General features: G+C 50.4%; 1 protein-coding gene across 6 annotated transcripts in view; it reads left to right on the top strand.

Annotated features, from left to right (window-relative positions):
• scaper (S-phase cyclin A-associated protein in the ER) overlaps positions 1-16,577 on the top strand; it is a 69,769-nt gene that overhangs the window by 44,524 nt on the left and 8,668 nt on the right. For all 6 annotated transcript variants that reach the window (XM_035536225.1, XM_035536220.1, XM_035536222.1 and 3 more), the window contains 4 exons: positions 5,725-5,848; positions 8,391-8,617; positions 10,740-10,895; positions 14,087-14,333. In XM_035536225.1, coding sequence (XP_035392118.1) covers positions 5,725-5,848; positions 8,391-8,617; positions 10,740-10,895; positions 14,087-14,333 — 754 coding nt within the window. The remainder of the gene's footprint in view (positions 1-5,724; positions 5,849-8,390; positions 8,618-10,739; positions 10,896-14,086; positions 14,334-16,577) is intronic.

Raw genomic sequence — 16,577 nt, 5'->3', positions numbered from 1 at the left:
TCAACGGCAAGATGCAGCACCGTTCTCTGCTGAACGGAACATGACATGAGCTAAGCGGAGATGTGCTATCACCCTCCCTCATCTCTGCTCCGTAATGGAACTTAGCCGAGACACTAACCCCCCTCCCCGCGGTAGCACTAGTTTATCTGTTTACTGTAATGCTGGCATATCGATCGCATCCTTTCAGATAAGCTGAGTGATTTACAAAAAAGAACAAGCGTGCAGATGCTGCTGGAATATTACGCCCCAGGGAGGAGAATTCCATCTTGTTAGCATTACATTAATGGGCTAATTCCAGCGCGAGGCTCCGTTAATGTCCCTGCGCGCGCCGCTGTGGCTCGGAGCAGAGGGCTGGGTGGCTGGGGAGGAAATGGGGGTCGGATGTCTGGAGCAGGAGCGTCGTTCCGTACGCGCGAGGAGCAGGGCCAGCGAGTTGCCGAGGAGCTGCCCGCAACTACCAGGATGTTAACCTGCACGCTTCCTGCCACAGCCGTACAAGACGGGAACATAAAAGCACACGTGAAGCAGTCACTCCTCCACCTCTTGATGCAGAGATTTACTTGTACAAGTTTGTCATAACACTGATTTACCAGCACATGTTTATCAGACTTGTTTATCCTTGCACCTTTTCAGCAAGATGGGGTTGATCTCTAAAATCTTAAATACATGCTACATTTCTCCCCCTTTTAAAAAATGATGTTTTGTTTGCCGTTTAAAGATATATAACTTCACTAAACGTTCTAATTTCAGAATGGAGTACTGCTAATATGTGTCTCTTTGAGCTGTAAATGGGATCTCTGCCTTATGTGTATCCAGTTCTCTCAGCCACAGAGCAGATCCCCAGAGAGCAGACGCTGCAGAGCACATAGATTAAGCTATAAAGTGTTTTTTTTTGTCTTTCTCTCTCACCCCCCCTTGGGATGAAGACTGTTTGGCAGCACTTGGAGGTGTGTCTGGGCTGGGAATGTGTCTGTGAGGGCATGAAAGTGTATCCTCCTGTCTCCCAGTAGGGGTCACTAATGAAGAAGCAGGTGGGGGGGAGAGCAAGCAGTGAATTAGGCTCAGGAACAGGCTGCTGTCAGCACACCGACTGCTCATTCAGAGAATTGAGTATGATACATGTGCACACACACACAGACCGATGGAAGGGGCTCACTTCTCAATGATTTTCACAATGGCTTTTAGGAATTTTCACGATGGCGTTCAGTCCTTTCGTGTAGAGCGGGGGACACGCAGGTCGGCCGGTGCCATGTCCCAGCATCCTGGCACGGGGCTGCCATCACGTCACCTCCATGACACTCGATGACTAAATGTTCCCAATGAAAGCTTCTAACAAACGCTCTCCAAGAGGTTTCATTTTAGGGTGTGTGTGTGTGTGTGTGTGTGTGTGTGTGTGTGTGTGTGAGCTGCGTGACAGCTCACCCGGGACGTATGCCCTGGCTAATGCCTAGCCGTCCGTGGCCTGCCGGGCGGAATGGACGTCTTGGAAGCGTTTGCGATATCAGAAAAGATCAGCGGCAGAATCAAATTAAATGTCATTTGGACCGCAGTGAAAGAAAGGCTTGTTTGACATGCGCCCGGCGAAGGATTTGCTCTGCACCTTTTCTCTTTGGCTCCGGCTGCTTTTTCTCTCCTTCCCCACTTCCTTTCTAAGGGACCCTGCCGAAGCCAGGCTCGGGAGCCATTCCCGTTTCTGCGCTCCGCGCGCGTCAAGCCCGAGTGGGCATATAGGAGAGAAGGCGATTGGGGGGGGGGGGAACGTGAGCCCTGGCCCAGGTCAGGCTATTTCCTGGTTGATAACCCAGTTACAAGGAGATGCAGAAAAAAAGATCTTTGCGCGTTGCTGCTGCTGCTGCTTTATCCGCCACATCTACATCTCTGCTTCCCCTGCCCCAAAACATACCTGCCGTGTTTTCTCCTGGCGTGGAAGGGTGTTTGCGTTTCTCCACGCCCCTTTTAGCTTCTAAAGCTGCCACATATTTTAAATGGCTACTTGACATGTGGGCTAAACGGTGTGGGTCGAGTGAGTTTTCACGCCTCCCTTCTGTTTTTGCATTTCCTTTCTTTCTTTTTCAGCTGTCTGCCTCTTAACCCTGGGATACCCTGTAGATTTCTGTGTGGGTTAAAGGAGGTTTACCTGGACCCGAAGGTCAGTTCAGTGCCCTCCGGTGAGCAGGCCACCCATGCTGTGGAGCACGCCCCAGGGGCCGGACGTCTGTGCAAAGGTGCAGTGGTGGGAGTGGCCATCCCTACCTTAAGCAGGCCTCCATGTTTGTGCCGGTGGTCTAATCGGATGGCCAGTCTGCTCAGGTGTCTAAGGTTAAGCTGGTTAGAGTAGGTGAAGAGATTACAGTGCTTATTATCTGCATCTCTGTGTCCCAACCCTGCTTTGTTTATCTCTTCCTCTTTATCTCTCTCCATCTCTCTCTCTCTCTCTCTCTCTCGCTCTGTCTGTCTGTCTCTCGCTCACTCACACTCTCCAGTCCCTCCTGTTTCCTCTGCTCCGACAGCGTAGGCTACCTCTGGAACGCAGTCCTATGTCTACGAGATAAGGCTTCATTATGGCCAGATTAACAATGCGCCTGTTGTCTTGGTTGGTGCTGGCCCCAGCCTGGTGGCGGATTGGTGGAGTAGACACCGCTGTCGCCGTTCTCCTGCGTGGAGACAGCCCCTGCACCCAACTGGCCCACGAGGCTCACTCCTGCATCCAGCGACCCCCCCCCCCCCCCAGGGGCACGACGGCACGACCACATTGAGGCCCCTGAAAATCATCATCGGGGCCAAGGGGCCCCAAGAGCTACTCTGCAAGCCTGGTGTTGGGTGTCATGCTAATCAAGCTCAATTAGCGCAGGGGCAGCTGATAAAGCTCCGAATTACAGCCGCCTTTAGTTAACAGGAGTAGGATGATATCAATGAGCAAGACGGTGACAGCTGCAAGTATTGGGGGGGGTTTATTGTCAGGAGTCTCTGTCAGAACCAGTCAGGTTCATCTTGGAGCTCCAATCAGTGACGACCTCAACAACTAAAACACCACACCCCTCCCACTAAAATGTCTGCTGTGTCTCAGTCCCCAACACTGCCGTGGCCGAGGTGCTAATTTGGAAGTTCCTGACTGGCCCTTCAAGGCTGAATTGGTTTGGTTTTAATACACTGTGCTGTGCAGTTTTATTTTGTGCTACTAAAGACTGCTAAAGGGTATTAAATCTGCATAGTGGTGTTCCTACAGGGTCTGAACATTGCTCTTTGCTTATTTGTCACAAGTTGAGGGGCCGGCGCTGTCTCCAGGGGGTTAGTGCTGGGATTTGGCCAGTCGACAGCTGTTTTGGACTTTAATAAGATTAGAGTCAAGAAATGATTCGTGTGCTCTTTAATCTACTGCTTAACCGTGCGAGCCACCTGGGGGCTGCTGTCCCACTCTCTGGCCAGATCCTGCTGCGTTCCTGTAGGTATCAGATAACCTGCTCGTCCGGCTTCTTGAGAACACATACCTATATCGGGTTCATCATGCATTTTGCATGCATTTTAGTGTGCCAATCCTATGTAATACTTGCCATTAGACCAAGATGAACCTTAAGAGGTACTGTCTTTGCATGAAGGGTCTTCTCACTTTATTTTTTATTTTGGTTACAATTGTATGGCATAAAATAGTTTTTTCAAACAGCGAGTTTATGCAAATCCCTCAGTTTAGCATCTGTTTATAAATGGTAAAAAAAAAAAAAAAGTATGTGCACTCAGTTACTTGAAAGGCAGATATCTGAAAAGAGGGTCATTTGTGCTGTTTTCAAAGCTTTCTGTCAGTGCCAGATCAACCACTAATGGTTTTAATCTTCAGTTTAAGCTTTCAATCCAGTGTTTATACTTGAGAACCTATGGTGAACCCTGACACTCGGAAGCCTGTCATTCAATCCCAGCCTGGTCATTTGACACCCCTGCCTCCCTTAAAATACAGCCTAGAAACAATATGGATACCTCAAATTCTGTGTGAAGGGGCCAAAGTGATCCTTACCTGAAGTACGGATCTGATCGTGCCCGGAGGCTTCTCCCAAAGTGCATGATCTTACAGGTGCACCGACTCACTCTGCCCGCTCAAGTTGAAATTTTACGTTTTGGAGTTAGTCGATCTGAAGTCGACGTCCACAATCGGGGCCTTTTTTTTTTTTTCCAGTGGAAAATCAGTGAGTCACAGGCAGTCCTGGTCGGCTGCCCAGAGTGCACAGTTCGGAGAGGATCTCGCGTTTCGCTCCCCCGTTTACTGAACAGAGCCTGCAGTATCACTCCACTCACCCATAACCATCCTCCCTCCTCCACTCCTGTCCCCACGGCTCCGTTTCACTCCTCTACAGATAGCCTTCTATCAGTGCGGAGGAAACCCTATCCTGGCCAGGTTCTTGCCAATCAATGTTCCACGGGCTCACCGAGCAAGTGATTTTTAAGCATTGCACATAAATTGAACCAGATCTCTCTCTCTCTCTCTCTCTCTCTCTCTCTCTCTCTCTCTCTCGTTACTGTGTCTGGAACGTTTGCCATTGGTTCGCCGGAGGTGAAAATTTGTTGATTGATAACAGCACACATTAATAGGCGCACCCGATTTGTCATAACGAGCCGCAGTTGAGCCGTTGGGCGAGCGCGAGGGTCGGCGGGCTCGGAACCGGTCCCAGGGGGTCCGTGTCGAGGCAGGTTCCCGCGGCCGGGCTGTGCTGCGTGCCCGAAACTCCTGCGCAGCCACGACGGTGCCGGCGCTGCTAGCTTCCTCGTCTTCCCGCCGAACGCGCCCGTGTTCACGCGGCGGTGCGCAGGAAGGCATCGACAGGCCAAGCCGTACGTAGCGCCGCTCCCCGACGCGCGCGCCAATATGGTTTGGCCGAAAACGGCGAGCAGATGGAGACGGTTGCGGCCGATATCAAAATGTTTACGGCTGAGAATAAACACGGCCTACTTTAAACCAGCATCGTCGGATTCCTTTCGCCCGCACCACAGATAGGGCCCCGCCACTCCGCTCTGGGTTAAAATATACAGTTGTCAGAAAATATTAACTGATGAAAGGCGAGAGTGGGGTAGGTGGAGGCACTGGTGTAGTCGGAGCGCAGAGACTGGCCACTTATCAGTAGCATTAATCTTCTACGAGGCCAGTGTGTGCAGCAGAGGACTGGCTGCCTGCTGCATGGCCCACAGGCGCTGACGGCTAGCCCCTTATCTCTGCACGCCGAGGTAGAGGCGCAGACGCTGACCGGGGAGAATGGGGCAGGACGGAGAGAAGCCTAGAGGGAGGGGAAGTGGACAGTGGGCGTGAGACAGAAGTGGAACTGATGGACAGATTGAGCAGTCTGCTTCCCTGGTCTCTCTTGTTAAGCTGGTTGGAGGGGGAGCATATTGGCTTTGTCTGGAGGGGGGCGGGTGATGTATGGGCAGGGGGCTGGGAGGTTACGCCGGGAAATGCCACTTTGTGTTGCTAGGCAGCTTGTGTTGTGCGTGTAATGTTCACACCCTCCGCAGTGTCCGTTTCCTTTGATAACCTCACCACGTTAAGATTAAATCATCCGATTAGCTGTGTGTGAAGTGAAAAAGTGGAAGTATCCTTGTTAAATTGAGGGCTGCCTCTACTGCTCAAATCCTTATCTCTAATAGGGAGGCAAAACACCACACATGGTTGGCCTTTCCAAACCCTGTGTGTGTGTGTGTGTGTGTGTGTGTGTGTGTGTGTGTGTGTGTGTGTGTGTATTTCAGGTCTCTGTGTACTGCTGTGAATGTGTATTACCTGGCCTGCTCCCACTGCTCCACCAACTGCTGCTACGTTTTCTACAGTAACAGAATCGCCCCGCTCCTGGACCTTGTCCTGCACCAGTTAACGGTAGGCTGCTGGCACCCGTCACGTCGTTTCCACTTGAAGCATGCTTTATTATGCCAGTTTCATTTATTCGTCATAACGGCAAAGTATTCCAGCCTTCTATGGCTTTCATGTAAAGCTCTTAAATTTTGTGGTATAATATGGTTAAGATTGTTTCTGTTTTCACTCCAGCAAATGCGTCCCATCCAGCAGCTTGAGACCGGAGCCAAAAAAGACCCGAATACATACAACACTTATCTAGTTTACATGAGTCACTGAATCATCTGGAGTTGGGAAAGTTCTGGTGCCAAACTGCTCTTCTTTCAGACTCTGAAGCTCTGTAGTGTGGTGCACCCACTATACAAGCTTCCTCTCTTTCTGGGTGCTCTCATAGGTAGAGTGAAGGGAGGATTGTGTTCAGACTGCATACACTGTGCTTTCCTGGCAGAGCTAGACGGACTTATGGAAAGACATAGCACAGGCGCTATGGCAGCACATACATGGGACTGTCAGCAGTGAGCCAAACCTTCCTTGAGCTGAAAATGCACAACCGAATACAAGAAGGGATCCTACGAGGACAGGGTGTGTGTGTGTGTGTGGGTGGGTGTGTGGGTGTGTGTGTGAGGAGGGGGGGGGGGGGGCGGGCGGAGTGTTTGGTGTGGGTGTGTGTATAATTCTAAACAAATAACGTTGACAAATCCATCAGCCAGAGTTAGTCTAGTCTAGAAGTTCCAGTTTGGAGAAGTCATATTTCCTGAGGGTGTAGTAGTGGAGCAGTCTGTCTCCTGAGCATTTATTTACATCTGAACTAGCCCAGCAGCTATTGGGAGGACACACGCACTTACTGAGTTTTTATGAATGGCAGATTTCAGAATTTCTTGTTTTACACACACACACACACACACACACACACACACACACACACACACACACACACAAATTAGTGGTCAGTAGGCATTACTTGTGTTGTCAATTTGTGTGTGTGTGTGTGTGTGTAAGAGAGAGAGAGAGAAAAAAAAAAAATATATATATATATATATATATATGACACACACACACACTGACATTGTGGCCATTGTGGGGACATTTTCGTGGTCTCCATATCTACACAAAATGTAGCGTTTACTTGAAAAACTGGCGTTCTTTGGGTTACTGAGGTTAGGGTTAGGTGTAGGGATAGTAATATTTAGCTAACAGAAATACATGGTTCTATGGTAAACCTCATAAAGATAGTATTACCATAGTGGGTGTGTGTAGGGCAGGCAGCCCTGGCGTCCTGCCCCTTCCTCTCCTGTAATTAGATTTGTTGAGAATGTAGCAGGCTCTGCCTGCTCCTTCAGTCTTCCTTTCCGGCCCTCAGTTCGAGCTGACGTCCGAACATTGGCTCTACTTGTGCTACAACAAGCCTTTGCTTCCCCTCTCAATATGATTGGCCCACAGCTAATCAGACATCACTCTCACCAGTTGCTTATCAGGACATCAGACATCCATGTTCTCCATTTTTAACCGTCCGATCTGGACAATCAACGTTTCGCCAGAATGACGAAATGATACAGTTGGACGGGTAAAGAGCCTGGAGCCCGTTAATGCACACAGAAGCGCTGTGTATAACATAATTGCATGTCAAGGGTTTGATGAGGATGGCAGTAACGAGTCCGGCTTGAAGCTTCTGGACGTAATGAAACACGTGTTTCTCCCAGGTCCAGCTCGCCACTCCTCTGGAGGCCTGGCGCCGCGGACAGCGGCCTGCCAGGCTGCAAGGGAATACCCTGGAGACTTCTGATGTGCCTGCTGCTGGCATACCACCAGTGACGGTGTCACTCTGAGTTTAACCACCAGTTTATAGCCCAGAGCTGATGAATAATAAATAGGACGCTTGTTGTTCTTTATGTCTCAGAGGATCAGGATTCAAACCAAAGACTAATGGCATGTGCATGAAAACAAAGAGGCAAGAATCGTGCCCTCGGACCTAATTGGACGGGCTTTAAAATGCATGCTTAGGTTTAAATATCCTGCTCTATTGTGTGATTGCACTCAGGGCTGATATTGAGACTGACAGAGCCATTGTTAAGCGAGCTTGGGGTTGCAGCCCTGCCAAGATTGGTGGTAAACCTTTGAAGCTTTGCTTCAGTGGGCTACACCTACCTGTAAGGACCTGGGCTAGATTTCCCTCAAATTGCACAGAATTCGCACGGGCAGGTAACCAAAACGCAGCGCATCGGTTTTGTGTCTGTGGCAACAGTGGCAGTTAGTAATATTAAGACTGTTGTTCCTAAATACAGCATAAAGGATGTATCTGATATCACATGTCCCTTTAGAAGGTATGACAATGTCTGCAAGAATTGATGTCTAGCTGTGGCTGAATTGATCGCTGAATATCGATCGTGTCTGGAAGCATAGTGTCATGACTCTCTCCTCCTGGGGGCTCCAGCCCAGTAACCACAGCATCTCTCAGAGGTCCCCTCGTCTTAGATTGATCCCCTCCCCCTTCTTTCCATCCTGCTCTCTTCTGGTGCCTCCCTTTCTCCCCTTCCTTGACCCTCCCTCTTTCAATCTGCACGTCCAGCTCTACGTTCCAGACGAGGACAGGTCCATCTTCGGCCGCGGCGTCAACAAGCAGGTGTTTGAGGGCTTGATCACGGGCCTCCTCCAGACCACGGCAGCGGTGCTGAGCCTCCTGCACCCCTCCGGGCCGGAGGCCGGGAGGACCTCGCCACGCAGCTGCTCTCCGGATGCCAAGAGCAAGCCCGCCCCCAGCGAGAACTTCACCACCCGCGCGCAAGACCTGCTCAGGTCCGTTCGCGATGCAAAACTGTGTGTTCTGGTTTTGACCCCAAGAGGGAGACGGCGGCGACGTCCTCGGCAATGTCCCGTCTGTCTCCCTTTTGGAGTTCAGTTTAGAGCCTTTAAATGTCTCTCTGAGCCACACTTTGGAACGTTAAATGACCTGCTCTTACAAATTGGCACCCACCTAAGAGCCTCTGTTCCTGCTCCTGCGACTTTACCACCTTCTTAAGCTGAAACTTGTATCTGCAGTTGACATCAGAGCAAGTTGTTTCTGAAACTCCCGAAACGCCTGCATTCGTAGAAGCAAAATATGAGTACTGGAAAGGGTTTTAGTGTGTGGGGGAAAACTGGCTTGGGCAGAAGCCAGGGATTTGGTTTTTCCTCTACCTAGCTTAGCCACAGGCCTGGGACAAAATTCCGACATTTCATGACGCCCCTCCCCCTGCCATCCTCCGCCCTCATGATCTGACATCACGTGCATATATACACAGAGCATACAACCATGTTCTTACCCTATCCTGGTTGGGTGGACCACACATTTGGAAGCAACAGTCTTTTCGGTGGTATTAACCCTTAACTCTTTGACACATGGCCAGTACTCTCCATCCATAAATCCTCTTACACTCTACTCATGGCGAGCTGCATCCAAAATCTGCTTCTGGAACTGTGTGACTTCCAGTTGAACTTGGTCTGTGAAGAAAGGCAGACTGTCTCAGTATCCGAGACGAGGCTGGACTTCCCACAATTCCCTTCTTCCTCTCTCCCATGATTCATCTGATCAGAGTTGCCCTGGGAGACTAGCCCGTAGTAACCGTACAGTGACCCGCCAGACAGCGCATCTAGACTGGGTCTGGCGGGTTTATGTTAAGACTGCCCCTGCACAAGCAAGGAATCGTTATAGCAGTCAAGACTCAAAATGAACACTGAGATGAAAATGAATAAAACGCTGTTAAACAAAAGTTGCTGTTTCAAATTGCACATTGCTCTTAAATCGTGTGTCATTTCAGGGTTCCTAGCATTCAGGGTTCCCAGCCCCCGCACAATGGTCACACGGAAAGAACGCTTCTGCACGCTTCCTCTCTCAGAAACAAAGCCTGAAAGGCTACACAAAGGAGTGTGTGAAAACTCCAGCCAAAGCCCAACAGAAGGATAAAGTAACAACAAGGGGCTCTGGTTTTGAGTGACAGGTGACCTGCACAGGCGGCTGGGGGCAGAGGAGGAATCGTAATTACCTGAGAGAACTGCGTTTTAGTGTACACGCATGAAGGAGAGATGGAAGGGGCAGATGAAGTAAATAGTGCTGGAAATGAAATGGGAGAAGCGGAGAGACGGAACGACGAGAAAATGCACGAGGGAGCGGGGGAGAATGAGACAGAAGCGTGGCTGGGCACAAGCTAGCTGACATGTGGCTCTGAATCATGTCAGTGCGGTTGTGCAGGCTCTGAAAAACACCGGCCCGGCTCTTCCGGGAGGTCTCCCGATCGGCTTGCAGCCTGCAGGCAGCGCTGGAGGTGAATAGAGGAGGAGGAGACGGGCATACCTGAGCCGTGAGGCAGGGCTCCAAGTCAGGCACAGGAGATGAAGGCCTCCCCAACGCCCCCGCCTGGGCTGGCACACCGAGGCTCAGCCGGCCCAGTAATGCTGTAATTAGGCTTGATTTGTAGCCAGGAGGGTGGAGACGGACGCCGTCACGAGACCTGTCATTTGCCCAGACAAATGAGGGATATGAGGGTAATGGGCAGGAGTAGTAGGCTCAGACGAGGGCTCACGTTTCCACTTGTCGGACGGCTTGTGCACAGTCAGTCCCTCTGAGACCAAGCCAATTGTTGTCAATAGCGTAACGTTTCTGTATTTTCTTTCTTATGAGTTGTAGTCAGTTTCAAAAGAGTATGAGACAAGCCCGGGGGCGGGTCACTGTAGGGTTCCATGACTTATCAGGGGGCTTCGTATAACTTCTCCACATGCTGAATTTGAGTTTTTGTCTTTCACATTCCAGTGAACATGGTTATATGGACAGACTGTTGCTGATCTGTTGGTCTACTCTGAAAAGCGGTATACGCGTGTAGGGTTTATCTGTTTGCGCCTGGAGTGTATGAACTGACTGTCTATCCCTCTTTTTGCTCCTCAGCTACGTGGTGAACATGGGTCTGCTTGACAAGCTGTACGGCTGCTTCCTGTCAGTACAAGGCCCGATCGATGAGAGCCCTAAAATATCCGCCTTTCTGGAGCAAGCTACATCTCTCCTCCATGCAACGTGCAAACTGTGCTTTTCTGTGATGGGCCGGTGAGTAAGCGCGCTCGCTCGCTCTCTCTCTCTCTCTCTCTCTTGTTTGTGTGCTGTAAAAGATACCAGTGTGTCATCAGTTATTAGCTGTTCATCTAGAGGTCCCGCATATCCACGTTGCTCGCTGTAAATGTCTCCAGCCCACCCACGTGTCTGTTTGTGTGGGTTCGTGTGCGTGTGTTCGTTGACAGAGACTAACCATACAGTCCCAGTCAATAACATTCTTCTCCGTGATCTTGAGCTCTGAGGAGAGCCCGACAGTGACTCAGCTCTTTTCAGACTCCTTCCGTGCTCTGGACGTCTTGACGTACTTTCCTTGGTGTCTGCGTGTTTATTGATGCGTGTTCTCATCCTCTCTGTCTGTGTTGGCCCTGCGTCCGTGCCCAGCTTTGGTCTCCTTCAGCTGCTGCGTGCTGAAACGCTGCCCAGCTGTTTAACGCGGCTCTCTCTCCCTCTCCCCAACCCACTGTTACCAAATATCTGTGAGAACCCCCGACCCCAACAGCTCTCCACATTTAATAGCCCCACTCACTGCAGCGCTTTCACAATCAACATCTTTCTTGGCCAGCCATCCATATCTTCATTCGGCCGTTCTTCACTGCGCGGATGGCCGGGACGTTAGCCCGAGTTGTACGCGTAGCAGACCCGCTAAAACCCTTTCTGTGTCCGGCCCGTTGCTGTGCTCGGGAATTTGCTTGCCAGTGGGGGTCATGTAGTTACAGAGCTGCTCATTTCCACACTTGGCTGCCTTCGAGTAACATCACGCACGGTGGGCTGGCATCCAGAGGGCAGGCAAGCCCCTGCTCTTTATCTGCTTGTGCAGATATGCTGTACTAATAATTACCTGTCATGACCTGAACTGAGCTTGGTGATGGATTATAAGTCCTGTCTCTTGTGTAAGATTGTGCAGATGTGTTTTTGAGATTTCTAATAAGTCTGTTTTGCTGCAATTTAATAGCATGGTAGAAAACAAGTCTAGCTAATGAGCATTGAACGTTCTGTCCATATCAGGCACTCGAGAATATTTATTTAGAAATAAAGGCAGTAATACACAAAGGTTTGATGCAATTTGGGGGTTTTATGACTTTTGTTGTCACAGTTCAAGTTTACTGATTTTTAAAAAAAAATGATTTATTATACAGCACTCTAGTTTGGCTAAGATCATACTTAAAATATTACATAGTGTCATGTCATTGTGATTAAAATGTGATTATCAGTTGCAGTTGAGGTATAAACTAGGGCTAAACGATATTGGAAAAACGTGACATTCCAATCTTTTTTTTCCCAGCGACTTTTATTGCGATCTTTTTTAAAAAATGATATATTTTCAACAGATGTCACCACAAGTCAGTAATCCAACTTCCTTACCCTAAATAAGGGGCTCATCTTTGAAAGAAGGAGGTCTGTGACTAGAAGGGACACAAGAAATGACTGGAAGACTGTAATTTGTGGCTGGCGCGCAGGTGTCAGGTCTAGCGTCAGACCCTTCACCTTCATCACACGCTGAGCCGGGCACATCACAGTGGGAGAGCCCAGCCGTTATTCCCTCACGCCGATGCCGCTCCTGAAATTGATTGTAACATTCAGGGACGGGGTCTGGGTTTGCAGTAACTGCTTGTGGATCACCTTTAAAGTGCAGTGATAGTGCTGAGATGAAATGCACTCCAAGTTGGCTCCAAGTTTTTCTTGCTGGTTCATTGTTCTTCCTCACTGCCACACACACTACTGCAGTCTGCTTTTGCCTAGACCCTTCACTACTGCATTCAAGTCCCTGTTATAACACTAAAGCTAAACATACCCCTTTGTACTGATCTTGGAAAAGCTCCACCTACACATATACTAACCTTTACCATTCACGAACCAGGACAACTGACATCAGACCATTGCTAAAAAGCATTGCTCCCTCTATAATTTGTGGCTAGAGTGTTCCCCAGCCTGTTAATCCACCTGGTGTTGTCCAGGCTAATACACAAACAAGCTGTTTAAATCCTATAAGTTGTGCTGTAATTAAATGTGCTGGGGCTCGAAGGGGCTCTAGACAGCCGTGTGCATTGCAGACGGAGTGCCACTGGCCGTCAGACTGCTTCCTAAGTTCCAGGAGTTCCTTCGCTTAAGTTCCCGTTGGGCCTCAGTGGTCAGTTCCATGGATGTGGCATGCTGCTCTGGATATTTTTAGAATGAAAACCGGATTGCTGAGATGCTGGACTTCTCTAAAGACTAGACGATTAGTCATGGCTGAGTCAAATTAAAAGTCTAAATTATTCCTCTCCTTGTCCTCCTGACCCTCGTTGTGGCAGTGTAAAATTCTTCCCATCTCTTCTCTTGTACCCAGCTGAATCCACTCACATCGTGCCTGTGTTGAGTCCGGTCTCCTCCAGGACTCCGTATGACCAGTTAAGCCCCTCTGCCCCACAGACGTGCTGCACAGACAGGGCCTGGCCGTTATTTATATGCAAGTGGACAGAGCCCGGCCCGGCGCGTAAATCTAGACGCCACTGGGACCACACTCCCCTCACTCCACGCATCCCGGGTCTCTGTGGTTAAGAAAGCAGCCCGCCCCGCCTCGGGTTCTGACACCCTCAGACGCTCAGAGTCTCCCCCCCTCCCTCCTGTCGCGCCCACCCGGGCGCTCCGGGGCTGCGCACTTTGTTTGAAAAGCCTCTGATTCAGACGGAGTGTACATAAACACGGGGAAGTCGCTTTTGCTTACCTAGACATCCTGATACAGTGAAGGACACCTTAGCTGAAGGAATGACAATATGTCTGCGTATGCTGTAGTTTTCATTCATAATGTGTCAGACATAAGCTAAAGGTGTAAAAATGTCCTGTTTTTTATGTAACTGTAGCCTGTGTGTGTGTGTGTGTGTGTGTGTGTGAGAGTGTGTGTGAGAGTGTGTGTGTGTGAGAGTGTGTGTGTGTGAGAGTGTGTGTGTGAGAGAGTGTGTGTGTGAGAGAGTGTGTGTGTGAGAGAGTGTGTGTGTGAGAGAGTGTGTGTGTGTGTGAGAGTGTGTGTGTGTGTGAGAGTGTGTGAGTGTGTGTGTGTGTATGTGTGAGTGTGTGTGTGTGCGCGCATGACTGCATACTTCAGCAAATGTCTGCCTGACACTTCATTCCCGGCTGGTGCGGGCTATGTGTAACATGTCAGCGTGTGCGTTCCACTCCCTCCTCCTCTTCTCCCGTGTCCCTCCCAGCTCGGCCAGCATCTTTGACGACAAGCGGCAGGACGCGACAGGGCTGACGCCGCTGCTGCAGAGCCTGGACCTGGTGGGCGTGCTGCACATGCTCTACTGCATCCTGCTGCACAGTGGCCTGCCCGAGCCCCAGGGCGCGGGGCCCGCCATGGCCCCGGAGCTCTACGGCCCGACCGTGGTGCGGGTGGCCCTGCAGGCCCTGCGCTTCCTCAACTGCTACGCCCTGCTAAACCTCGCTGCCTTTCAGGTACTGGTGCCTCGCCGCTGCCTCCAGGACCGTGGCAGCACGCTCGTGCTGGGGGACCGCAGAAGTCACACGCATCTTGGCGCTGACCGACCCGACAGCTGCGTTAAATCACCCTGTGGAACAAGCATTGGCGCGGGGGGGGGTTGGGTTTTTTTTGTTCTGAACCAATACTCATATAATCTGATTCAGTACTGATATATGCTGATAGAATCATTACCTAGTCCACTAGAGTTTCAGAGCAGCCTACGTGTGTTCAGGCTGACTGGTATGACCGGTGCAGTGCTCATCCCAGTGTAATGAGCTTCATGACATAATCGAGCATGCGTGCTGCCAGAGTGTCTGTGCTGATCCCAGCCTACCGTCTGCCCAAAGTTATGTCCAACGGCTTGTTTGTCTGAAGTGCAGGAGAAGCCCCCTGGCTGGCCCTTGGGTTAGCGGCAGGTATGTTATGTTGGGCCAATCCCTCGAACAGACATTCCAAACGGTAGAGGGAATAAAAAGGTCATGTTGATGTCGGAGCTCCCAGGGCCTCATTAGCGGAGAGACGCGCGTACCTGCAGCTGAGAATCAGCCAGCGTGCAGACATAGGCCCTGGAACGGGAGCACCCTGCACAACTAATGACCCGGCCCGCCTGGCCCGCCTCGCCGGCCTGGCCCTCAGCACCGCAGCCGCCGGGGGAGCGGTATTTCTTCCTAGAACAAAGTTGACCCGGTTGACATAAACATGCTCGACCCCCTGACCCAGGGCTGCTGACGTTGAAGGCTTGGGGTCAGCAATGCGGATTGGGAGCAGCTTTAAGGTCGCTTGTCCGGTCGTACGTTAGCTGTCCTGACAAAGAGAAAAGGATGGGTTCACGATGTTAAATCACTGGATCAACATTCAGGCGTGAGGAAGGAAACACAGGAACTGTACGAATTCTTTTAATGCGTTCTAGTAATTACCCGCAACCTGTGTGTGCGCGTGTGCGAGTGCACGTGCCCTCTGTTGGGTACACGCATTCTACCTCTCCCTTGTTCTTTCTCTATTCAAAACAGCTGGGAGTCAAAGCAACACACTGCCATAGTTTTATGAACATTTTAAATAATGCCGTTTTGGGGCCGTAGTTGTAATCACCTTGTGGTTTGTGTTAGCACACAGGGCTGGCTAATAGGTTCATCAGGATAGCTGGCCTTCTCCCTCTCCTTCCACTGGGTCACCTGCTCTCTCCACGGCCAGGGAGCAGGGCTTGGTCCCAGCTCTGGTTCCGGTGTAAGCCCACCGTTTATGCCCTGTGCTGTGGACGCTTCTCTGGCCTCGCGCTCATTAGAGCGCTGCCACAGCTAGCTTTGCTCCAACCGAGTGTGCGAGGTAACGGAAGTGAGATGCGCCAGGTCTGCACAAGAGGGTGTCGCACATCGATTGATTACACACTGAAGCATTTATTCATGGGTGTTCATTGCTTTCCTATTGTGCAGCAGAGCATTACATACCACATGCGGAATGGAGAGCAGCATGTAATAAAGATGAGGTCCTCACAGGAGAAAATGCCACAAGTTCTCTTCTCCGCATGCTTCTGGGCCCAGTTTCCCAAAAGCGTTGTAGAATGAATCTTACATGGGAAAAAGTATTCGGTGTAATACTTTGTGGTACGATGCTTTTGGGAAACACGGCCCTGATCATGTCAGTAGTTCTGTGGCGTCTCTCGCTCTTACAGTTGTAGCAGCGTTGGTCCCCGGAGCTGCACGTCGACAGGAAGCAAACGCAAATGCCGTGCCGTACTACCGCACCGGCGGCTTTTTGGCTTTTTTTTTTTTTGTTTGTGGCTTCCTGCTTGGGTCCTCCCAAGCTCGGACTCTCCCACACCCACAGCTAATGTCAGTAGTCTCAGTGCTGACCCTAAGGCGCTCAGTCATACTGACATGTTTAATAAATACTGTCTGTGGGTCAGCCGATAGCATCTCTATAGGGAGACTGGGGGGGTTCTGTTGTGGAACCCGTCTCTCCCGAGCTAAGGAGACCCTCACAGGTTCTCCACAACGGCCCACACTTGTTATAACTCTTTGACTCTAGGTATAAAGAGAGCTGTTGTCTTTTGTCTCTCTGTGCCCTAAAATGTGTGTGTTTTCGTTCGGTTACGAGTAGCGTTTTCAATGCTAATGGCCAGAAGGCCTGTGTGACACTGTAGATTTGTGAGGTTTGATCTTTCACATGTATGTGGTTACCTGTGAAGCTGTTGTACTGACAAGGTGAGATGTTTATATATT

The sequence above is a fragment of the Electrophorus electricus genome, chromosome 2 (assembly GCF_013358815.1).
Source record: "Electrophorus electricus isolate fEleEle1 chromosome 2, fEleEle1.pri, whole genome shotgun sequence".
NCBI lineage: Eukaryota > Metazoa > Chordata > Actinopteri > Gymnotiformes > Gymnotidae > Electrophorus > Electrophorus electricus.
Note: the sequence above shows the minus strand (reverse complement) of the source record. Positions and strands in the feature narration are given on the sequence as shown.